Source organism: Jaculus jaculus, chromosome 11 (genome assembly GCF_020740685.1).
Source record: "Jaculus jaculus isolate mJacJac1 chromosome 11, mJacJac1.mat.Y.cur, whole genome shotgun sequence".
NCBI classification, from domain to species: Eukaryota; Metazoa; Chordata; class Mammalia; order Rodentia; family Dipodidae; genus Jaculus; species Jaculus jaculus.
Window position 1 is genome coordinate 74,862,639 of NC_059112.1, and position 26,653 is coordinate 74,889,291.

Here is a 26,653-nt window from a genome sequence, read left to right on the forward strand (position 1 = left end):
TGGGTCATGATATACAGAGACATTTATCGTACCAATAACTGTGGGCTATCTCCACAATGCACCACCCATATACATCAACAAGGAGGGGCCATTGGGGAGGGGTTAGGTCACGGATGAGCCTAATAATGGTACCAAACTGCCTGTATTTGCTGAATAGAAAACTAATTTAAAAAAAAAAAAAAGACTATTGTATTCTTCCTGAGTATAATTTAAATAAATCCATAGAAAATACTCCTTTATGATTATAATTTACACATCTATATTTTACCAAATAAAAACTATTTTAGAGATTGACAATATGTGAGATTATTTAAAATAATCCTAACATGCAAATATTTAGGTCAAAGGAAAGAAAATATTGATTTTTAGGATTAACATTTATACAATATTTTATTATTTAGAAACATATCCTCAAATTTACCAGTTAACATAAAATTATTTTCTATTATGTATAACTAAAGCCAAATGAAATTTACCAGGAATAAATGGCGGATAATTTAAATTGTTGACATCACACCCCTTCAGGGAACCTTGAATAAAGCTGGAAACTTCATTCATGTCCTAAATTGATACAAAATGAGAAATGAAATAATATGAATAATTATCAATAATACAAGCTATTTAAATATATTCTACCTAAGACAAGCTTGATTTTCTTTCATTTCTGGGAAATTAGTATGTGCTACATACAATAAAAAATAAGGTTTATACATCAGCAAAAAATGGTATCATAGGTAGTACTGATAGATTTTGTTTCCTAAAATCATTTATTTTTCTCACTATACCTGTATAAGAATCATACTAATTAAGTACTAAGCAATGGTCTTCTCTAATGTCAGTCTTTTCACTGTGCACTTATCATTATATTGGCTCCCAGCCCATTCATTCTTTCACTCAAGGTATTTTCTTTTTATTAGTTTTGTACTCAGTGAATACAGTCAAGTGGTACCATTGTTAGCCTTCTCCCTGTCCTCCCTGCTCCCGAGACACTCCTTGTTTGGGTATATGGGTCGTGTATTGTGGCCTTAGCCATTCATTCAACGTATTTTATTGTGACTGGCAGATACCTACTATCTTCCATGTATTAAGCTCAGGATTGATATTAATATGTCTCTTCCTCACTCACATATCCTAAATGCACATCAGAGACTGAAAATAGCCTTTATTATTCTAAATAAACTGTGTTAACCTCATGGAGTTCATGAATAATTTTCAAGGAAAAACAGGTAGCTTCAATCACATCATGAAAAATAGTCTTCTAAACATTTTTGGAGGTGAGTGGTAGAATATTTTGCTCATGGATTTGTTCTTTTTAGCCAAAGGAAATATAGCCTGGAAATCTGTTATATCTTATCCTAGGATCTAATACAGCAGTTATGCTTTCCAAATAGCTCTCCTATTATTCCTGTGTTCTGGTTATCATATATTCTTTATTCTAAACTCACTCAGAGTCCAGGGTCATGAGATGTTTTTGTTCCCAACTACACCAAGTCCTTGACTACCATCCAATGTGACTGTACCATAAGCATTTAGCAATGAAGAGCAAAAAAACACACAAGTTCACCCAAGAATTTCTGAATTCTGTTCTCCTTAAACAAGCTTACAACTAACCTAGGACTTTCTTTTTCACTGTATCTTAATATAAAACACAATCTATTGCCAATTTACATTGTTCTACTTCACAAGCTTATTAGAAAGAAAGTTCCTAAAGGGTAGGAATCTGTTCAGATTCATATTTCTGGCATTTTTTAGACAACTGTTACAGATGTCAAAAAATATTTTTTGGAATTGTATTTCTATAGGCTAAACCTTCAAGTCATAAGGTTTTGAGGGTAAATGGTTAGTTATGAAAGTATAAATGCTAGAAAAATATTATTGCCTTAAATAAAATTAAATGTGTACTATATTTATTACTAGAGAAGATAATATAAATGTATATTTTATAATATTTTTCCTTTCTATCCTATGAATATTAAAATTATGATATGATACAAATATAAAACATTCATTATATAAATATTTAGAAAGTAATATAAAACCTTAAAGTTATATTTATAATGGAAGAAAAATATATTCTATTAACTTTTTGAATGAATTATTCTATGTTCATTGCTTAAAGTCACTGGTTTGAAATAGCTACTCACAATCCAAATTCCATCATAGGCCACTTGTTGATGGAAGAGACTGCATTCATTTGCCCACCAATTAATGCAGTTTGGGTTAGTGAAATCAGGGTATACTGTTAATCCCGGCCACACCTACATGAATAGATCATTCATATACATATTTATGAATAAAAGAAAAAATTAAAAGTAGATAGAATTTCACACTTATGGAATTAAGAACACAATTATAATAGTGTACTTCTGTAGATATATGTGACTCATGAGCCATCTGCATTCAAAATAATGGTAGACATATTACAACTCAGTTAAGGACAAACAATAAAATGGTAAAAAAAATCAAGTAATCTAATAAGCCAATACTATGAGAATCTTCTGTCAGCAATTGAATTTATTTCTGATTGATCTTGTTAGTTAAGTTAGTAAATAAAAATGTTCATAATACATTTCTATTTGATTTTAAAACAACATTTTTTTCAGTTTTGAAATATATGTCTTCTATAATATTCAAAGAGAAAATATAGTTCTTAACAATGAACAAAATTATACTTGACATATACTATATGCTTTTCTAAGCATTTTTGTAATTATTCACAATATTCATTAGAAATTTAGAATATAGATAATCTTTTTATTGTGTCCATTCTGATACGCAGGTAATATAACTAAATCCACCTTACAGATGAGAAAACAATACACAGAGAAATACAAGACCACTTTCAAGGTAATAGCCATATCACCCAATACAGCAGGAATTTTAACTTGAGGAATCTATTTCCTTATCTTACACTCTTAAAAGTACTTTCTATTGTCCTACCTCTTCAGGATTTACATATCTGCCAATTAACTCACCTCACAATTATCCATGTTTTAATTCACAGAAATATATTCATACTGTTTATTATTAAAATAAACTTAACTGACTATCTGATACCTATCTGATGGATGTTAACAAATATTTTCTGTGAAATAGTAAAATCGATGAATGGTAGGGAAATGTCACCATCTATCTCACTAATAATAACTGAAAGAGATAGTTTACCAAAAATTATTTTAAGTTTAATAATTGTAGAAGGAACTGATAAGGTATTCTTACTTTTAGAATATATTTCTACAGTAAATAAGCATTTTAAAGTGATATTTCTTAGTGGTTAAGGTGCTTACTTGAAAAGCCAAAGTGCCCAGGTTTGATTCCCCAGGACCCATGTAAGCAAGATGCACAAGGTGGCACATAAATCTAGAGATTGTTTGCAGTGGCTGGAGGCCCTGGTGTACCCATTCTCTCTCTCTTATAAATAAATAAATAAATAAATATTAAAAATGTGACAATGTGACATTTCTCATACCACTTTATTTGTATTAAGTCACAGAAGTGAAGTTACCAACACAATGTGCTCACAACTTATTTTGGATTTTTTTAAAACTTATTTATTTATTTATTTGACAGCGACAGGCACAGAGAGAAAGACAGATTGAGGGAGAGAGAGTGGACGCGCCAGGGCTTCCAGCCTCTGCAAACGAGCTCCAGACACATGCGCCCCCTTGTGCATCTGGCTAACGTGGGACATGGGGAACCGAGCCTCGAACTGGGGTCCTTAAGCTTCACAGGCAAGTGCTTAACGGCTAAGCCATCTCTCCAGCCCGTATTTTGGATTTTGATATACTTTCAAAAGAATATTTATGCTGGCTCCTGGAAATTTTTAATATAATATTCTACATTTCAGATTTATTACTTGCAATTATTTCAATAATTATCTTATTATTTTTATAATGGTTAAATAAAAATATTTTCAAGCCTAGCATATAGTGATTAAACTTAGATCTGTTTATGTATATCAAATTTCTACCTAGCAATCTCAGAACTTTTATAAGTAATTAAATATTGTATTATAGTTTATCAGCTCTAATTTTGATTTTAACAGTTACTTTTGTACAACTATATTATTTTATTGCTTTCTGGAGTGCATTTGTCTAAAATGTCTCTGCAAAATGACAATTCCAAATCAAGACAAAAGCAAATGCTTGCACATGCATGCACACAGAGACAATTACAGTAACACATTCTACAGAATAGGAAATATGAGCAGCATACAGTTCCTGGATATTATCACTTACCTCTCCAATCAGTGGTGTTTTTCCATCTGGTTCAGTTACCCACACATTTTGCTCATTTCCCCTGTCATATGATTCATATGCGCCTCCATTGGCACGTTTATTTATAGAAATTGCAGGGTCCTAACACAGAAAACGAAGAATCTATAGATGATCTATCAATTTATAAATATGTAAGTATTAAAAGTGTTTTACTGCACAACTTTTCATTACCAAGATTATAACATATTTCTGTCCATGGTTATGCAAATCTTGCACAAACTCAGGGAGCCCATTGAATTTGACTGTGTCATAAGTAAAATCTTTCTTGTCTTCCATGTAGTCAATATCAGTGACTTGTGTGTCCTAAAGATTTTAAAAAAATTCATCAAGAGGAGTTAAAAGAGCTCTTTTATAACTTAATTCAATTTGTGTTAAATAGATTAATTAAGACATGAATGAACTAGAGCTAGTCCTTGAAGCACATAGTTCTAATCACAACACTTGAAGACAGGAGGTTTGCAAATTCCAGGTTAGCCTAGGCTATGGAGCAAGACCTTGTTTCATGATAGAACAAGCAGAGAGAGAGAGAGAGAGGAAGAGAGAGGGGTGGAGGGATAGAGAGAGGAAGGGAGGGAGGAAGGAGGGGAGGAAAGAAAGAAGGAAGGGATGAACGAATGAAGGAAAGAAGGGAGGAAATGATAAATTGGCTCTCTACTGAAAAAAATTGTTATTTATAAAACTTTTGTTCTTTTCTTTGAATCTAAGGACTGTTGTACTATTAAGCCACACTTACAGTCCTAATTCTAAATGTAAAAATTATTAATAAACTCTATATCCAGTGCCATTTCTAAAAAAAATTAATGAATTTAATTATACCAAAAAAACTATGCAACCTTTTTTTTTTTAAATATAGTGGTCAAGAAACAATGTGATATTGTTAACATTTATACAAATATTTTATTCCACTATAAGTCTTGATAAGTTCTTCAAATGTACATATTTATAACATTTAGCAAGTATGGGCATTATTTATGGAGATTAAATATATTTTATAATTAAAAACAGTTTAATAATCATAAATATTCTTGAAAATTAATTTCATTTATTTTAAGTAAAAGTATTTAAATATTTCTGAAAATATTTTCATGTACTAACAGGTGATAATGTCTAACTTAAGGTTTACATTCCCACAAACTCATTATTCTACTTACATACGGTATACCTGCTTCACGGTTTCTTTGCACTACTTCTTTCACTGCATCTAGTGATCCGTAATTCCAGCGACTCAGCTGAAATCCAAGACTCCAGTACGCTGGCATTGCTGGAAACCCAATGAGCTTGAGGCAAAAGGACATTTTATTGGTATCAATAGATATAAATACATTTATGGATATTAATATAGTAAGATGTATTCCACCATCTCTCTACTATTCATTTAAGTACATATTGCAAATAATTCAACTTTTTTTCCCTAAATACCCTTTTGTCCTTTTCTCATGAAACACTTAGCAAGGTTATGGTCTGCCCCTTGTTTTTGTTTACTTTGTGTCATTCACTAGGAAATGCAACACTAGAGGAACTGATATTTTCAAATATACATTTCATCTGTCAATAAAAATCAAATAAGTAGGGCTGGAGAGATGACTTAGTGGTTAAGGTGTTTACCTGTGAAGCCCCAATGCCCCCAGTTCAGTTCTCCAGGACCTACGTGAGCCAAATGCACAAGAGTCGCATGCATGTGGAATTCGCTTGCAGTGGCTGGAGGCCCTCGCATGCCCATTCTCTCTCTTCTTCTCTCTCTCTCTCTCTCTCTCTCTCTATCTCTCTCTCTCTCTCTCTCTCTACACCTCTTTCTCTCTCAAATAAATAAGCAAACAAATAAATAAAATTTTAAATATTAAATAACTAAAACATAACAACAAAAAAACATAAACGAAAAGGGAAAAATTTTTCTGACACAATTCCACATCCCAATGTTATCAAAACTTTGTATGTCCTGTGTCATCATAGACAATATTGGGTGCTGAAAATTAGATACCTCTTTTTTTCTATTTTACCAAAGTTAGGGAAGGTACAATATGTAACATCTCACAAAAATTTAACTTCTGAATTGGGATAGAAGTAAAAGTCTATTTTGAAATTTAAACTGACATTGACATTTAAACACACAGTTTTTTATTATATAGAGAAAGATATTACCAAGTCATATCTAAAAAATTATTATTTATAAAATATACTTAGCTAATTCACCCAAGAGTTGAAAAAAATAAGGATCTTTTAAAACATATGTTTATCATATATATGAAAACTATGATTAAAATCTTTTTCATGAAATAGGCCTGAAACAAACCTGTTGATATTGTTGAACTACTTGTGCTGGTGTGTCTCCTAGAAATATGTAAAAGTCCAGAATTCCACCAATAACTCTGTAAGTGACTATTGGAGTAGGCTGGATATGGATCTCTACAAAATATTTGGAAAAATATATGTAAATAGTAAGATGCATCGAAAAACAAGAGAAATTTACATTAATGATGTTATCATGTGACTTTTATATAACCACAAAGAGTCTGGTGTTGACAGTAGAATGCAACCATGTATAAGGCTGATGATTAGATATGAGAGAATTTCCATGGGCAGTATGGCAAAGCACACTTAGAAACTGCTTAACCAGCAGTGGAGGTTTTCTCCTACAGCAAAAAATGTTCTTTCTAAAATTTGCATCTCAGGCTGGAGAATGGCTTAGCCCATAGTGTTTGCCTGTGAAGCCTAAGGACCCGGGTTCAAGGCTTGATTCCCCAGGACCCACATTAGCCAGATGCATAAGGGCACATGTGTCGAGAGTTCCTTGGCAGTTGCTGGAGGCCCTGATGAGCCCATTCTCTCTCTCTCTCTCTCATACATACATACATACATATATATATATATATATATATATATATATATATATATATATATATATATGCCTGCCTTTTTCTCTGTCTGTCGCTCTCAAATAAATGAAATAAAAATAAACAAAAAACATAAAAATTTGCATCTCAACTGGTGATTTAGATTCTAGGTTAGCCAAAAGATCATGTTACCAGATCTTAATTTCTAAAAAACAAAACAAAACAAAACAAAACAACCAAAAAAGACCAGTGTTTCTACTTGAACAATGCTTTCTATAACTATTATCACAAAATCAACTATTAAAAATCTTTCACTCATTTGTTAAGAAGCCAATGGTTGTATATAACTTGAAAAAAATCCTTATTCTTTCTTATTTTTTTCTCCACAGAGAATTTTATTTGTTTCTCATATGTGTTTCTTTTTAATCCTGAAGCGAAGAGAGCTACCATCACACAGCATCCATTTCTTCAAGTAGAAACAATTTATTCTCACTCATTTTAACCTTCCTATAATAACTTTGCATTCTGAAATCATTTGCAAGAGAGTTTAACAACTAATATCTATAATTAGAGTAAAATGAGCAGTAAATATGTGGTTAAGTCTCAAATATATTACCAAGTATATCAGTCTTACCCATTGCATTGCTATTCATTAAAAAAATACCAAATGACTTTCCAGAAGTGTCTTCAATGCACATGAAGAATGTCTGATGGCCATATAAATTATGATTGTTCTATAATGTAAAATATCAAAATTATAAATTTTAACTTAATTTAATGAAGATTATATATTCTATAATAGACTTTACAAAGGTAATTACTTCTATAAGTTAACCCTTGTATTTGTATACTAAATTTCTTTAATAGTGCATATGTAAAAGCATGTAAAAATGTTTCAAAAACATATGAGATATTTAAGTAATATTTTATATTAACAAAAAGGCATAGAATATATATTTTAATAGATTGTTTGTCTTGGTATTTTAATCGTCCTCAAAATCACGGTAATATTACTACTATCTCAGTCCCCTGAGTGCTAGCAGTATTAGTGAGTCTAGACAACATGCCTTGCTTAATTAAACACATTTTAAAAAATAATTTATGATGATATAATGCCATTTATGTACATTAAACCTCATTCTTCACCAAGAATCATTTAGATGATAATCTTCAAAGAAATTTTCCCAATCTATTTGATTGATACCTGAGATAATGCAGTCACAATTTAAAAATCACTGGCAAAGTGAAAGGAAAGACTTCCTACCTGGCTACATATGAGGCATCATGATGCCTCTTTAGTACAATAGGAAGCCCATGAGTCTCAAATACAAAGGGTTAAGGAGAAAACCATATGGGAAGTCATATAAAGTTCTCAGTCTGGTATATATTATATATAGTAAAGCTGTGAGCCAGGATTAATAGAATTATTGCATTTCTGTAAAAGAATATTTCTTTAATACTACCATTCACTTATCATTTTGATAAGTGATATAGTTAGTACCCGTGTTTAAAAATATCAATAAGGTGGACTGGAGAGATGGCTTAGCGGTTAAGCGCTTGCCTGTGAAGCCTAAGGACCCCGGTTCGAGGCTCGGTTCCCCAGGTCCCACGTTAGCCAGATGCACAAGAGGGCGCACACGTCTGGAGTTTGTTTGCAGAGGCTGGAAGCCCTGGCGCGCCCATTCTCTCTCTCTCCCTTTATCTGTCTTTCTCTCTGTGTCTGTCGCTCTCAAATAAATAAATTAAAAATTAAAAAAAATATATCAATAAGGGTTAACTCTTATTATAATCTTTGGATCCACGAATCTCACATTAAAAAAATAAAAAATACTTTCATAAATAAATGATTATTGTCATCATGATGTATGAAGTTCCAAAACGTTTATATGAAGACTAATTTTTCATGAGAGTCAAAGAAGGTTTCCTGAAACCATACTTCAGGTGACATATACAAATGATAAACAATTTCAAGGTAAAGTAATTATAAAGAAAGCCAGCTCATTTGCAAAGATCAGAAGTTGTGGCAGATTATTACATGTTAAAAATCTGGATGATCCCATAAAGAATACAACAGATGGTGTCAAAAAGACAAAAAAGACACCATATCATATGCAGAACCTGGTTTGTGGAATCATTCTGAATTACTGCCTTTAAATAAATGGGAGATAGTAAAATAAATGATCACACACAAATATTCAAGTAAAAAGTAAACATTTGGGCTAGAAAGATAGCTTAGCACTTCAGGCACTTGCCTGCAAAGCCTAAGGACCCATGTTTGACTCTTCAGATCCCATGTAAACCAGACACACGAAGGTGAGGCAAATGCAAGGTCTCACATGCCCACTAGGTGATGCAAGCATCTGGAGTTCGAGCTCAGTGGCCGAGGCCCTGGCATGCCAATTCTCCCCCCTCCCCCGTCTCTCTGTCTCTTGGTCTCTCTCTCTAAAATAAAATAAGATAAAATAAGTAAGTTCAAAAAAAAAAAGAAAAGAAACTATTCCCTAGGTATAAATGCTTCTTTCAGCACTAATAATTTCAGTTGCTTGATTAAATGATAATTTTTCTATTGGTTTCTGGTAAGATAAGCAAGGTTCTAGATTAGGCATTACTGGTGTGAAAATATTATAATAGGCAATGCCAAATAAAGGATGGTTTAAATGAGCTAAGAGTACCATGTGTTCCAGTGTAATAGTTTAATTTATAACAGCAAATGCATTATCTTACATCTCCAGGAAGCTCATCCCTAGTAAAGATTGGCCATGTTTTCCAATATAAGTCATGACGAAATCTCTTATGAATGTGTTCCCCAAGGCCATAAATATATTCGCTTGGTAGTTTCACTGAAATCTGTAAATATTGGTCAGAGTACACCAGAGGACCAACACTTGTATCAAATCTACATTAAGGAAGAAAGAAAGATCTTTAAACATACATATGTAACATTTCGCTAAGTATGTTAACATTATACAGAATTATTTTATAGGTGTAATTAATTAGCTGCAATTGTTTGCAGGAACATATAAATCATCCCATAACTGGAACTTATTTATACCATCAGCATACTTTCCTTTATTTTTACCAGTAAAATTTTCCCATGAGCACCCACCTCCAGCAGAATAACTATGAATGTTGACGCCATTTCTCAGAAGATACAAACCAGGATAATATTCATGTTGTCAAAGATCAAAACTAACAGGACACATAAGTAAGTTTCAATTGAATTCTTCTTTGTTCCAGGAACTGTATTTTACAAGAGTTCATAAACCTGTCTTTCACATGCAATAATTTGTACTAAATTAATTTCACAATTAATTTTTATCAAAATAGAAAAAAGGTGATATAAAGGGAACAAGGGAAGGGAAGGAGGGGGACTTGATAGGATGGTATTGTATATATGTAAGTACAAGTACAGAGTAATGGAAGGGAAAAGGCCTTAGTGAGGTCAGGGGAAGAGATTGAATAAATCAAAGATGGAAGGAGGGCTAATCAAAATCTAAGAGGATATAAATAAGTCATATAGAAACCTACTTTTTTGGCCAATAGAACACACAGGAGCTATATATTTTTACTTGAAAATTTTCAGTGCCAGAGATGGGATAGCTTCCAGTGAGTTGTTGGCCAGGGAGGTCCCTGATGCCACCCAAACATTATAGGCCATTGCCAAGGCCCTTGGTTTTCCACCAGGAATAGATGATAAGACACTATTACTCAAGACTCCACATATTTGAGCTGCAAGGTCACTGAGAAATCATGCTGGAGCTGAGCTGAAAGCCTCCTCCATATAGACCAGCTGACAGAAAACTGGAAAAAGCCACATTGCATGCAGTTCAATGGGAGAGAGTGAAATCAGCAGGGAGTATACCCAAGAATGGACACTGCAAGCCTTATATTTGGCCATCCAGGCCAAATGAGCTACTGGGTGTGATAGCGTATGTTTGCTATGGGGGAAACCAACCACCCTGTAATTGACTGGAGGCCCACTCCATGGGAGGGAATACATCCTTGATACTGAAAACCTAAAATAGGAGTAGTCATGATCCCTAGGGGTATAATGTCTGCTGCTGCCTGGCTAAATGTATATAGTATGCTTACCAAACGGCCTAGTAAGCATTTCTCTTAATGTTCATACCCATATATTAATACTGCCCTCACTTTTGGCTAGAGAACCTTCTCTTTCCAGATGGCAGTGACCTTGGAATGACTCCAAAGGCACCTTGGTGCTGAGAAGAAGTGACAGGGGAGTGCTAAGCAGTGAAATATCTCAATCACACCTTCCATGGCTCAGGATCCATTGCAGAAGAGGTGGCAGAAAGAATGTAAGAGCCAAAGGAAGGATAGGACTCCATACAGTGTGCTCCTCCAGACACAAAATGGCCAGGATATCCGTGACCTCACAGTACCTGACACTACCTACACAAGACCATCATATTAAGAAGAAAAGATCATGACATCAAAATAAAAGACTGACAGAGGGAGGGGTGTGATGGAGAGTGAAGTTTCAAAGGGAAAAGTGGGGGGTGGGAAGGAATTACCATGGGATATTGTCTACAAATATGGAAGTTGTCAATAAAAAAAATTTAAAAAAAGGTTATTTTGTGCAGACCAAATATATAATATCAGAAACCTTAAGTGGCACTTAATAATTTTAAGTATTGTTCACAAATTATACTTTTATACATGCATGACGTAGAATAGGATACTTCAATGTACATTATTGGATAATTAAATCAAGATATCTAACATAGCAATTACCTACATATATTATTTTGCATGACATGACATTTTGAATTTTTCTTCTTCTCCATGCCATACAAATTACTCAAAAAATGTATTCATTTACACAAACTCCTTTACCAAAATCACTCTATCTTCTAACCACAAACCACTGATAACTTCCATACTGCTCTGCTTCAATGGTCACGTAAACTCCACCAGTAAGTGATACTGTCTTTCCTTACCTGAATATTTCACTTAGAAGCTAATATTTTTCATGATGTAGCATGAAACAAGTGGCAAAAACATTCAAATGCACTTAATAAAACCAAACTGCTGAGATTTAGAATTGAAAACCAATTAATTAATATTTCTTTTTTGTTTTGCATGTATAGAACATATGGTGGAGGTGTTGTTGGTGGTGGTGTGTGAATGTGTGTGTGTGTGTGTGTGTGTGTGTGTGTGTGTGTGTGTGTGTACAATTGTATGTACAGATGTGCTCACAGGTATTCAGCTGGGTGTCCTTTATCACTCCTTTATGTATTCTTTGAGACCAACTCTAAGAACTCACAGTTTGCAGAAACCCTAGCAACTCTGGCCTCTGCTCTCCACACGACTGGGATTACAGCTGTGTGTGAGCAAGCACAGCTGACTCAGGGAGTCCTGGGGACCTCAGCCTTGCTCAGGCTCTCATGTTTGTGGCAAGTGTGTTTCCATGCTGGTCCATCTTGTCAGCTTAAATTAAAACTTCGTGGCAATGTAAAAGCATTTATCTTAAATTTCTTATGAGAAACTACTAAATTCCATGTACCTGTTACTTAATATGGGTAAGACATTTGTATTATTATCACTATGATAATGAATACCTTACTGCATAGCACCCATTTGAGGAGGAGGTAGGTGGTAGAATAGGATGAACAATGAGGTCATATGGAAGCCTGACCCCCACTGTATCCCTGAGTCTCTCCAGCCTGGCCTTTGTCCAGAGGCCAACTGTTATTTTCCCCAAAGGTTTTCATACTTTTTTTCCACAGAAACAAAGTTACTATATCATCAAAATATTTAGAAATGTCTACACTCATATACTCTTGGGAAAAAATATTCTTTGTGATAATATATTAAGATATCTCCATTATGTAAAAACAGAATAAAATTGGCAAATTATTTGAATTGCTAAAAACATAACATAATATTTATGCTTACAAAGTTTTGCTATTGCTTTTCCTGATAACCTTGATGCTGAATGGCCTTTCTGAAACCTGCACATCATACAACGTTTCAGAAGGTGAAGGTCCAGTAAAATCTTTCACAAACTGATGTGGAACTTCATATCTACTGTTATTTGGATCAGTAATCTGCAGAGATGTAGAGACATTAACATTACTTTATTGAAAATGTTCCAACTCTGATTCACTAAATGAAAGCTATGAATATAAAATTACATTAAATAATTATTGAGTTATTAATCTAGTCAGAAATATCTAGTATTTTCATAGTAATGCAAAAATGAACTATATACATTTTCAAGAAATAAATATATCTATTAATCAAACTTATAAAGTCAAGTGAATGTTTTTATTGACATACCTAAAAATCAGTGCTATTATCAAGTGTTATTAAATACTAGATTTTTAAGTATTTAATTATTTAAGTGCTCTTCAGTCTATCTTCTTAAAGAGTCCCAAAAGAATTGTAAACTTGATTTAGGAAAATACATACTTTCAGTGCACATGTCTGTTATTTGTGGTGCCCTAGACTTTATCTCCCACAGTGCACAAACACCTAAATGAATAATGTAAATCACTTACTCCCAGTCAATTTGTTTCTCAAACATTAACATTTAGGTTCCAAATGAATATATAGACTGACTTCCTCCTAAAAACTGTCTAGTTTCTTTAGAATCAAGGACACAGTTCCAACCATCACATAAATATGGCAAGTTTAGCCAAACACTCCATCACAGTCTGTAGCCAAAATAATAAAAATCTGATATTTATGCTTCCTCCTCAAAATGAGCTAACTATTTTATACAGACTATATTATTTAACTGCAAAAAACTGAATAAGAAGCTATGACTAATCTTAGGATATATTCAAATAAATGAGCATAGGATTTGTAATTAGTGTAATTAGTCTTCTGTTTGTGTCAGTACTTCTCAGGGAATGAAAAATCTATCAACAGGGTAAGGAATATGATCATTGATATGATTTATTATTAAATATTCCTTAGAATTATTAAAAGACAAACCTTGAACCGTAAGCGATTGGGAGTCTGCCTTTGAGTTGTGAGGAGGACACTGGTAATGTCATTTCCAAACAGTGTAGGAGATGGTATCCTGCTTAATTTGGCTTCAAGTCCTTAAAAAAGGAAAGGAAAGCATGCATAATTGAAATCATTTGTGAATATTAAAGAATTAGAAAGCATTCTTCTCATTTACATTTTTTTATAATATCACAGTTTTTAGTGTTTCCTTTTACTTTGGAAGAAATACAAAAATAAAATATAACTGATTAAATATAATGATAAAAATTATAAACCAATTAAAGTACAATGAATTGGGGGGTTTTACTTACTAGTTTGGTTGAAGATATTATTTTAAAGGAAAACTTTTAAATAGCTCTTTTTTCACTAATAACACATCATACAGAAATAGGACAAACCACGCCTTACCAGTGTTTGTGGTTGTCATTTGCTCAGCATTGTAGCCATGGTTATCTACGAAGAAGCACCAAGGGACAACAGAGTTGTTCCATGGCCTCCAGCAACAACCTCGCTCTGCACAAATTGCCTGGTAAAATATTTTCAGATGAATAATGTGATTAGTATATAATTTGATGTGCAAGTCTCTGTCTTACCAGCAAATTAAAATACTAAAAATAAGCTTATTGCTTCAAATGCACAATAATTACAAATATCAGTTATTATGTCTTTCCTTTCATTTGAATGAAATATAGGTATTTGATAAGTTTAGCTACTACAACACATCTGCTACTTATGCTCTGAATTGTGATTTTCTTCCCATACATTGCATTATAAGCTTATATATTTTAAGATTCCTATTCTGGAGATAATTAAAATTCCTGTTATCATGATGATGATAAATTGACCTACTCACTTCGTGCTAAGTATGTATTGTTTCAGGTGAAACTACATAAATGAAATATATATCTGAATTCAAACCATGCAATATTTTTTGTGGTAGTATGGTAAACCTGTGGAGGCTGGGCAGTTACTCTACCACTGAGATGAATCCCTAACCCAAATTTTTTTAAAAATAGCTATTTCTATATGTTAATGAAACAATTAATTGAGCTATTTTATATTGTTGTTATACAATGGGTTATAGCAAGTTTCTGCAATTGAAAGTAATATAAGAAAATACTTATATTTAATCATTTTATTTTCTATAGGAAAATATCATGTGATAACGAAAAGGTGCAATTGCCTACTTAAAAATTAAGTAATGTGTCAATGCTATACACTTTTGATGGTACAATTGAAAATCTCTATAGTGATAAAATTTAATGTCATAACATATTTTCATACTTGGAATACATATGAGATTTTTCTTGGTTATTTGTCATAAGCATCTATATGTTTAGTCACTTGACAGTATACATGTTTACTCCCTATTTTCCCATCAAATTGAGATATTTTTACATACAAACTCACATGGGCATATTGCTACAGGAATGCCAGTTCATCTGATAATTCCTACAAAGTTGATAACTATCAGAACATCAACAATGTGTGGATTTGATTTGAGTTATTCTACTTCTAGTTATGTAACCTATAGAGAGACCTCCATCAATACAAAGATAAAAGTGCTCATATGTGATCATTTACAACAGCCTTTCTAAGGAGTGCCAAAAATATTAGTCTAAACATTGTGATAAATTTAAACAGGTATAATAATATAGAAAGATGGAAGGTTGTGTTTAAAAACATGAGCAAAATAAGCACATTATACACATTTTAACAAACTAAAAAAATTGTAAAGTTACATTAATTTCTCAAACTATACTGTAATGGTTCCTGATGATATCCATAAGCAATCATGAATCAAGACATGTTTTAGGGAACTAGAGATTAATTCATTTCTATTTATGTAGGTTGGAAACCATAATTCAAGCTGTTAGTATGGTATGCTTTATCTTATGGGTCCGATAACAATTCCTCCCTTGTGTTTTCATGATTTCTAGTGGATCTTTTCAGAGTGAGCATCCCTTGGCTCTAATGTGTGCTTCCACATTCCCGTGATTTAATTCTGTTAATGTGCTATGTGGAGTAACCTCCCATATAAAGATACCAATCATTAGATTTAAAGTATAAGTTATTCAAGTGTGGCTTTATTTTAACAAAGGTGGAACAGTCTATATTACGAGTAGAATTATCATAGTGGCATTTAAAAAATATTTCAATTATTTATTTGCTTATTTGTTTACTCATTTATAAGGAGAGAGAATGAGAGAGAGAGAGTGAGTACACCAGAGCTTCTAGTTACTGCAAAGTAACTCCAGAAGTATGTTCCACTTTAAGTGAATACTGGGAAATCAAATTCAGGTCATTAGGCTTTGCAGGCAAATGACTTAACCAATGGGCCATTTCTACAGCACATGGCTGCTTTTGAAGTTACTATTTTTACTGTTACATATTTCTTCATTGATGAAAAATAAGTATGCATGTCTTTTCTGATTAATAGTAAGTTGTAGCCATAATACATTTAATACAACTACTTCAAGCATTTAATTTTTTTTTATGGACAGAAGTAGACAGAGAATTGTATTCCAGGGCCTCATTCACTGTAATTGAACCCCAGATGCTTGCACCACCTAGTGAGCATGTGAGCTCTTGAACTTGCCTCACATTTGTTGAGCTTTCCTCTCCTTTGTGTGCCTGGTTAATGTGCTATCTAGAGAGTAGAACGTGGGTCCTTAGGCTTTACAGGCAAGTGCCTTAACCTCTACGTCATCTCTCCAGGCTCAAGTATTTGTCAATCGGTATCCATCTTCAAATACATAAATCCAAAAAGATTTTTTTTAATTAAGAAAACTAATGGAATTTACCAAAAATAATTATCATAATTAATTTAGTCACCTTTTTTGGACTAAATGATATTTAGGCAAATAGTATTCTCATATCTAAAATTTTAAGTATATATAGTAAAACAGGGAATCATTGCTTTAGGTTATCACTTATGATGAGCAGAATCCATCATTTGAAGTATTTCAAAGATTTTACAAGGTTTTACTAAGAAAATATTTTTGAAATTGCATTATTAATATAAATATTAAATTCTTAAGGGTGTAAAATGTTAATATGAAACATATTTGAAATTTATAGTTTCTACTAAAGAAAAAAAAGGTAGAAAGACTATTTAGGTATTTCCCCTAACTTCAGGCACATTTTCTTTTCACTAACTCAACACTAATTTTCTATAGTAAAAAAAAAAAAATCCTTTAAAAATGATCTAATTAGAGAAAATTATGAGATGTTGGTTAATTAATGACTACTGAGCTCATGGAACAGGCGCCTGGGTTAAACTTTGCATCCCACAGTACTGACTCCTGCTTTGCCTCTAACTGTGCAAAATTACCCTGACATTCATTTACACTTGACACAGGCTTTCAGACCTCAGTTGAATCTAAAATTCAATGAGTGAGAATTAACTTAACCTCAGGATATCATGAAATTATTTTACAAAGTTTACCATTTCTAGCTACGAAAGTCCAGAACACACTGAGATTCACGTAAGGACTTAATGTAGTTCTTGAAAAGTGTTGTCCTAGCATGAAGGAGCCCCTAGGTTAGACATCAATGTCATGGTGTTGAGAAGCACATAAGTCAGTCTTCCTACTTCCTGCTATTCTTCCCCACTCATCATTCCTCATTTCCTCTCTTCCTTCTTGTCCTAGTTTTCTCCTTTCCATTTTCCTTCCTTCCTTTCTTTTGTTCTTTTCTTCCTTTCTTTTCCTTATTTCCATTTCCTTTTCTTTCTTTTCTTATTCCATTATTTTTCATTTATTCTTTCAAATCAAACCTAGGGCCTCACATATGCTGGGCATGTTCTCTACCTGTGAACATCCCAAGATTAGATAGGTAGATAATAGATACATAGATAGATGATGATGACAGACAGATGGATGATAGATAGATAGATAGATAGATAGATAGATAGATAGATAGATAGATAGATAATAGATAGATAAACAGATAGACGGACAGACATAGATAGATAGTTAGATAGATTAGATAGACAGGTAGACCGTCCATAATTCCATGTTTCTCATGATAGCCTACAATTTGAGATATGCCTATGTCAATCCTCTGAGTAGCAGCAATTGTAGGTGAACCACCAAGCTAGGTTGATATTGTTTCTCAGACAGTAAATGTAAATGTATTTGCTGAAGTAGCTTTTGTTTACTTCATCAGCTAAAAGTTATTTCACCTCAGAAATACACTTCATTAGCTGAAAGTTATGTTACCTCAGAAATTTTCTTTAGCAGGACTTTAGAGATGGCTTAACAGCTGAGATACTTGCTGGCAAAGCCAAAGAGCCCAGATTGGATTCCATAGTACCTTGTAAAACCAGATGCACAAGGTGAAACATGCATCCACAGTTCATTTGCAGAGACTGGAAGCCCTGGAGGGCCTACCCATTCCCCCTTTTCTTCCTCCATCTGCCTATCTGCTTCTTTTTCTCTCTCTCAAAAAATTACTAAAATTTAAAAATGTAGATATTCTTCAGCAGCTAACTGCAGCTAACCAAGACTGGGTATGAAAACCCCGAGTCACTGGCTTTTAAATGTTGTTGTCCTAAGATACTCTTATGAACTGTATTTAATAATACCATTCCAGGTTAACCTTCAATTATTTCTTGAGAAGAATGATAATTAGGTAAATATCCTCTCCCCTCAGTATGTCACAGCAAACTATATTATCAGTTTTATTAGTGGTTGAGATACAGGACCTAATTGCATATTTTAGAAAAAACATATCAGTATGTGTTAATTATGATATTGCAAGGGTTAGATGACACTGATAAATATCTTGTAGTTAATTTAGTTATTTTGTGTGATAAAGAAGGTTAAAAGTGAAGTTTAGATATGAGTATTATAGGATATCAAGCACACATTGACCTCTATTGCCACAGTTTTATGAATAAAAACCCTGAGTCATCTTCTGGTTCCATGAATCCAATCAGCTTTATATTTTTTTTTTATACTTTGTTGCTTACCTTCTAATTACCAATTAAAAATAATCTTTTTTAAATTGACTTCTGTTTCATTTTCTACAGATTCTTCTTAATATCACTATTACAATTAGTATAATGAAAAAAGGAGTCTCAGTCAAATGTCTTATGTAATTATAAATTATATTTTAAGTAGAGATATTAAAACTTTATGTAGATTTATAACATTGACATCTTTTTAAGCACATATAAATATTAGCTTGTTAATTTGAACTGAACAGAGGAACAGACAAGGAAGCTCATGACTTCAGTTGTGATCTGTGTGTTTACACAATGCTATAGTGGGAAGTTGCATCATCTATTTTATGTCTAAATCTTTGACAGCATGGACTTGTCCCATATGGAACAATTATCACAATGATATGATATATAATGTTAAAACCATTAAGAATGTTTTTGTCCGACCTGTGTTGGGAATTGTTCTGGGATGCAGTTTATTCTCTCATTTAAAGGATCATTTTGCTCAATGGGACATCTTCCTTGTCCAGAAGGAGTAGCAGTGGTAGCTGGCCTTTCTGAAGTCATTGTTTCAGAGTTGAAAAATAATAAATAAGAACATGACATGAAAAAACAAGAAATGAGTAGTTTATGTTGAGCAAATGTATTAACACAACCAAAAAGATCATTACAAAAACAAAGCCTTCTTTCAACTTCCTTCTACTTTCTGTTGCCTTACAATTTCTTTTAAATTGAGACCAGGGCAAACAATATTGTCAGTATCCCCAAGTACCAGTCTGAAACCCAAAGTAAAGCCCTAGGCTTCCTCACTGATATGAGAATAACCTCACTGGTAACAGTAGTCAGCAACTCCACTCTACAGGCTTGTACCTCTTTGCTTTCTCAAGTAACATGTGAAGGGAAGCCTGTTAATGGCATTTCATTGAAATCACAATAGCAAATAGAAAACAATTGGAGTAACTGTGTCATTTTGGTTATTTTTACTGTTCCATGTCATTTCTCATAGCTTTTTTAAAAGTTTATATATATCATACAATTACTTTCTCTTAACTTTCCTACAATGTTTACGAGTTTTTCATCTTACCTTCGACAGCAGGTGTCTTTGTTGCTAAAACTACCACCAAGGCAATAGCTATTATAGTCACTATGATAAAGATGGCAATCAGGGAAATTTCCAGACCACTAAATTTCTTCCTTGCCATCTAAAGAAAGAAAATAATTGTTGTGAAAATGTAAAATATGTAACTCTACTATATGTACGAATTTAATTTAGTATATGTACTAATTTAATTTCTAAGCCCAAGGCAAACAGAGATGCAGATAACTAATTAATAATATAAAATATCCCTGAAACTCCAGAGTAAATTCCAGGTCAACCTGGGCTAAAGTGAGACCCTACCTCGAAAACTCCAAAATAAAAAAGAAAGAGGGAAAAGAAAAGAAAAGAAAGAAAGGAAAAGAATATAAAATGCTTTCCATTTTTAAAAATGTAAGCAGTACACACAACGTTCAGTATGAGTAAAGTAATAATTTATAGTACACTAAGGTGCAAAGAAGAGGATGGAGCTGTCTCCAGGCTGTTGCCTGTTGTTTCTCGTCCTCTCTTTGTAAAACATTTTTCAAAGCAAAGACATATTAAACCCACACTGTTCTACAACTTTCAGAATTTTTTGTTGTTCTTTAGCTTTATTTTGAGATGTTCTCCCCAGACGTTTTAGAATGACGATCTTCAACTTGCTCTCCTCTGACGTGGGTCCCTGTGGTGGGACTATAGCAGCAGCAGCAGCACACCCCACAATTTTTGCAATTTCTACTTCTATGAAGGAGAGGACCCCACTCACACTTAGATCCCAATGAGCCACTAGCAGGACTGTGCCTCTCATTTTGCAAAGAAAAGTAAATAGTGAATATTATTATGACACTAACCCTCCTTTATATAGAAAATCAAAACCAAAATTACAGTTACCATGAGTACTCAAGTAAAGCAAGAGTTGAAATGATCCATCTTTTGCAGGTAGCAATTACAAATGGCTGTATACAGTAGTGTTTGTAAACAATACTTTTTTAAAGAAGTTACATGTTGATATACTTTTAAGTAAATATTTTACTAGATGGTAATTACTAATCTTCAAAACTGCACTCAATCATTAAATATTTTACAAATATAGCATTCTATTCTGTGCATTTATATTTTTAAAATAATTTTCATCCTACTTAGAGTATCCTATTTTTCAAAAATGTTTCTAAATCCTATTTTCTACTATGTAAATGACTTAAACACTGGAATTCCACATATCTAAATAAAAACTATCAAGAAAACCTAGATAAAGAAACTGCTGCCATATTTTATGAAATTTGAATTTGTTCTCTGATTTTAATATAAGGAAAATCATATTTAAAAGACAGGATAAATCTATTTTATTTGTGACTTTAACTGCACATAGTACTGCTGTTAATATGATTATGAGAAGAAATATATTTACTTCAAATCATGAAATCACCAGTACAATCAGACCCAGAGACTCACCTTGTTTCATAACCTTGTGTATGTGCTAGGCCACACTAAAGTCGAATAAGGCTGTTAAAGCAATGATCAGGGAAAATTGTTCCCATATATATTGACCTGCTCATAAAGTTTATTGCACCCTCACTAGCATATCAATATTTAATGTACTTCTCATCACGTGCAATTGTTGAATCCCTGGAAGTAGTTTGTATAAATAGTCCTCTCTGAGAAACCAAGTTAATTAATAACTGTTCTTTTAGATAGTCTCTGATTTCTAGAAGCTAAGTACTGTTATAAGCACCTAAAATCAGCTATTTTGGTTGTTACTTCTCCTTCCAAATGTGTATTCTTTTCAATATTGGTATATTGTCTGAGTAAATTCTGTTATTTATGAATTTTAAATCTACTTTGAAAAGTAGAAATGTAGTTGAAAGATATAAATTTGAAAATACATGAAGGTACCAATATCCCAAGATAATCTTTCACTGGACAAAACCAAGCTTGAACAAGTATCCTAAATCATAAGTGTCATAATGGCAGAGCAGCTCTCACCGACCTGTGTGTAAAGTGGTACAACTATCTGTCATCCTGGGCTTTGAAGCTGTAAGTTTCTTTCCTATTACATCTCTTTTTTTCATTTTTACATTTGCTTTTTCTTGTGTTGAGAACTAACAAATCAAAAGCTTTCTGGCCAGGTGTGGCAACATACACCTTTAATCCCAACAATCAGGAGGTAGAGGTAGGAGGATCACCATGAGTTTGAGGCCACCCTGAGTCTACATAGTTAATTACAGGTCAGTCTGGACCAGAGTGAGACCCTATCTCAAAAAAAAAAAAAAAAAAAATCTTTCTGATGAAATCCATAAAAAGAAAGGTAATGTTTCACCAAAAAAATCATCATTAAATAAGTTAATCATGTGTCTTATTAGTCCTAGGGAGGCAGAACAGGCCAAACCTATAAGAAAAGTCATAAAAGTAGACCTGTGTGTACATATAAATTAGAAATAAAGTCAAATTTTCTACTATTTATTTATGCATAGCATTGATTTAATTTTCAAAAATCATATTTGAATGCTTGTCTGTTCATGTGTAAAATTTATAGAATTGATTATATTGCTAGTTTAAGCTGGTATGGTGTTTATGAGCAAAGAACATGATATGAGAAATTCTGCCCTCAACAAACATAGGTAAGTAATTTTATTTATTTAATTATATATTTCTTTATCTAAAAGGGGCTAGGAAAATACTTAATACTATGTTCAAGGAGAGAATTATATGATCCCCCATAGCCTATCATATCTGAAACTTTGCTATCACCGAATCCAGCTGGTCTTTGAAGTAGCGTCTGTATAGTGCACACAGGAAGTCACTTCCCCTGCAAAAATTCCACATGAAAATAAGTGATCAGGCAGAGTGTAGCAACTTCATTTTCAGGGACTCAGTATTCTCCACTCCCATATCAAACTTATGGCAGGTATGTGTAAGATAGGTTTGCTGGGTAGTCAGTGGAAGAGCACGGACCCTCAAACAATATGGAAGTCACCCTGCCCTACCGAAACTGGAAGAGAGCCTCAGTCTGATTCGCAAGACGGCCATAAGGAACAGCATCCTGTTTTGTCCTCCTTAACATCTTTTTAAATATTTTATTTATTTATTTGCAAACAGGGAGATAAAGAGATAGAAATAAGGGAGAGAATGGTTGTACCAGAGTCTCCAACCACTGCAAACAAGCTCCAGATACATGTATCACTTTGTTCATCTGGCTTTACATGAGTACTGGGGAAATGAACTAGGTCATTTGGCTTTGCAGGTAAGCACCTTATATTCTGAGCCATCTCTTCAGCCCAACTATTTTTTTTTTTTTTTTAGCCCCTCCTGTGATGAGCCCTTTCTGAGTCTTGCTTTTCTCCTAGGCCCATAAATCTATCAAGGTTTATCCCAATTTGGTGCTTGTTTTATAAAACGACCTGATCCAAGTTACCATGCACATTTCCCTTTTATTCCCTCTCTCGACTCCTCATGACCAGGAAATGAAAATCCCTCTTAGTGTGAGTGGGTTTTTTTCACCTTTTTTTCTCATTCTCTCTTAAAATATATTTTTCATGGGATGGAGAGATGGCTTAGTTAAGTCACCTGCCTGTGAAGCCTAAGGACCCACATGCTACTCTCCAGATCCCACATAAGCCAGATGCACAAAGCCGAGGCAAGCATAAGATTACACATGCCCACTAAGTGGCACAAGCATCTGGAGTTTGATTGCAGTGCCTGAGGCCTGGCCCTCCCTCTAAAAAATACATATTCACAATTTATATGTCTTTGTGTTTACATTTTTTTAATTATTTGCTCATCTTAGACCAAATTGGGAAAAACACTGGCTCAGGTACTTCTAAACCAGCCTAGAGTCCATACCCTCAACTCAGAAACAAAATGGTTATGTGTAGAAAATCCCAATAAAATTCTGTATAAACCTCCTTGAAAGAAGATGTGTGTGTATATAGCCATTTCTGAGAATATAAGGCCAATATACCAAAGTCTATGAAGCTACCATAAAACTGCAATGACCAACTGGAAGGTCAGAATAAAACATTAATATCTTCTATTATGCCCAACCACTTTTTTCACATTTTCCAAATCTTTGAATCAAAAATATTTCTGTCAACTTTTAAATAGTGCTCCTATATATTTCATTTTATGTATAAAATATTTTGTCAGAGTTTTGTCCTTCCCAATTAAAATCTTTATGCAATTTAACTTTTTATACCTCTCTTTCATATCCCCATCTCCCTACATAGTAACAAGAACTGACCTTTGCATTAAGCACTTTCTTTATTCCTTTTGTTTTATACTTCCTATTACCCTGTTTCTGGTTCTATAGATGGACCTTACACAGTAGAAGAGAATGTGTTCATAAGGTGTTGAAAAGTAAACATAGAAAAAGAAAACCAAATGTAAGGCATTAATTTGTAGATGAAAATATATTATTATTATTTATTTAGTAAAAAAGAAATTTAATACCAAAATTATTTAAGTTACTTTTATTTAAAAGCAAATGAGAATTTTATCATTTCTATTAAGAAACTAAAAACTGTACATAATCCTTAAATTGCATGGAACAAAATGACTCCAAAATTGAGTTTGTTGGCAATAGGAAGTAAAAGTAGTAAATGCCATGAAAAAAAATGAATAACTCATAATTGACACCTACTCTAATCAAAACAAATTATGTGAAAGTACTCACTTTATAGAGTGTGTATTACATAGACACATTAATCTGCATTTCAGAATACCAAATTTATGGTACTTAAAATGTGTAAATCAAATATGTACATAAAGCTAAAAGTTACACAATTTTGAAAGTTATGAGCTGGTTTTTAAAGTTGTGTGCCACCAGGATATGAAAGAAGAAATGACCAAACTCTGATTTTCACAGAGCTAAGGCAGAGGCACTGCAAAATGTTAAATCATCTAAGACATTCTTATTTTTCCAGATAACGATGCAAAACATATGCCTAGAAATAAAACGACCACATGGGGAGTGGAGGAGAGTTGAAAGGAGGCCACAGAAATTGCTAAATTTTAGTGGTTTATTCTAGAATCCAGAAGCAGATGTAGAAACAAAGTTAAAATGGGAAGTCAGCGATCTTGCTTGAGGACATGTAAGAAACAAGAGAAGGAAAGGAGGAGGAGGGTGAAAAGCGGGGGAAGGATTAAGGAAAGGAGGAAGAAAGGGAAGAGGATGGGGAGGGAGAAAAGCAAGAGGTTGGCTCCATTAGAAGGACAGAGATGGGAGGGAGGGGTGGTAGGTGAAAGCTGGAATGTTCTAAAGCCATACCATTCATTCACAACTGGGACAGGTGACTCTGTGGGTTTTAATCTCTACATCTAATTATACACTGTAAGCTTGACACCTGTGTCCAGATAACCAATCTTCAACTGATCTGAACCAGAGCTCTGCTCTCATTTCAATACTTCTGTTTTCCTACAGACTCAAAATTTTGACATGTTGTTAAACATTTATTATAGATACTTTGCTCTACACTTGTTCTGCCTCAGTCTCCTATGCAATTCTTTCTGTTCACTTTACTGCTGCTATTCTTATTGGTAACTTCAAGCTTACCTTCTTATAAATCTTTCCTAAATGGTTTTCCACAATTTAATTATTAAAATCGTATCTTCCCCTAAAGTAATTCTGCCTGGCCCCACCAAAAATAAATAAAAAAATAAATAACAACAACAAAAAAAAAAAAAAACACTTAGTGACCAACTTACATTTCAATGACACGTCTTGCCTATAGTAATGAACAATTTGTACTTATATTAAATATCACATATTGATTTCCATTTCACCTTAAAACTCATAATCTATCCTGTTATTCTTACTCATTCTGTTCTAGTTTCTTAATCTATTATCTATGTTTATTTGGTCCAAAGTCTGGTTTGTCTTTCTATAGTGCAAAGGGAAACCCAATTCAAGGACTATCTGCACCTTACAAAGGCACTCATAATTCCTTTTGCTGTTTGAGCATGGTGAGCTACAATGTAAGAAATGTCTGCACATACCACAAACAGCCTACAAGGCTGATTGACTAATAAAGCTTCTGTGTTTGTGGAGAGATGGAATGCTACATATTCACAGCTTAATTATCATAAGCTATCTTTAGCCTTGCCTTCCCATAGCCTGACCTAATATCCTTTGAAACTCTTTTAGAATGTACAGACAGACTGTCAGCTACCACCAACTCCACGGCTAAGAATATCATCATATGACTTCTCAAGTCCATTGCAGAGATTTTCCTGCTTGGTCATAAATCACATACCTGATGTTTGTACCAATGTATTTTTTTTAATTTATTTATTTGAGAGCAAGAAACAAAGAGAGAGAGAGAGAGAGAGAGAGAGAGAGAATGGGTTCTTCAGGGCTTCCAGCCACTGCAAAGGAACTCCAGACACAGTGCACCCTTGTGCATCTGGCCAAACTTGGGTCCTGGGAAATCCAGACTCAAACCAAGTCCTTAGGCTTCACAGGCAAGTGCTTAACTGCTAAGGCATCTCTCCAGCCCTGTACCAATGTATTTTTTTTTAATTATTTATTTATTTGAGAGTGACAGACACAGAG

General features: G+C 33.4%; 1 protein-coding gene across 1 annotated transcript in view; it reads right to left on the reverse strand.

Annotated features, from left to right (window-relative positions):
• Si (sucrase-isomaltase) overlaps positions 1-20,233 on the reverse strand; it is a 112,015-nt gene extending 91,782 nt beyond the window's left edge. Inside the window, exons 1-13 of the mRNA XM_045161822.1 lie at positions 20,116-20,233; positions 19,479-19,588; positions 14,492-14,609; positions 14,069-14,178; positions 13,025-13,176; positions 9,833-10,004; positions 7,743-7,842; positions 6,568-6,680; positions 5,429-5,554; positions 4,449-4,580; positions 4,239-4,358; positions 2,145-2,258; positions 477-561 (exon numbers count right to left, since the gene is read on the reverse strand). Coding sequence (XP_045017757.1) covers positions 477-561; positions 2,145-2,258; positions 4,239-4,358; positions 4,449-4,580; positions 5,429-5,554; positions 6,568-6,680; positions 7,743-7,842; positions 9,833-10,004; positions 13,025-13,176; positions 14,069-14,178; positions 14,492-14,609; positions 19,479-19,588; positions 20,116-20,233 — 1,570 coding nt within the window. The remainder of the gene's footprint in view (positions 1-476; positions 562-2,144; positions 2,259-4,238; positions 4,359-4,448; positions 4,581-5,428; positions 5,555-6,567; positions 6,681-7,742; positions 7,843-9,832; positions 10,005-13,024; positions 13,177-14,068; positions 14,179-14,491; positions 14,610-19,478; positions 19,589-20,115) is intronic.
• Positions 20,234-26,653: the final 6,420 nt, after the last annotated feature.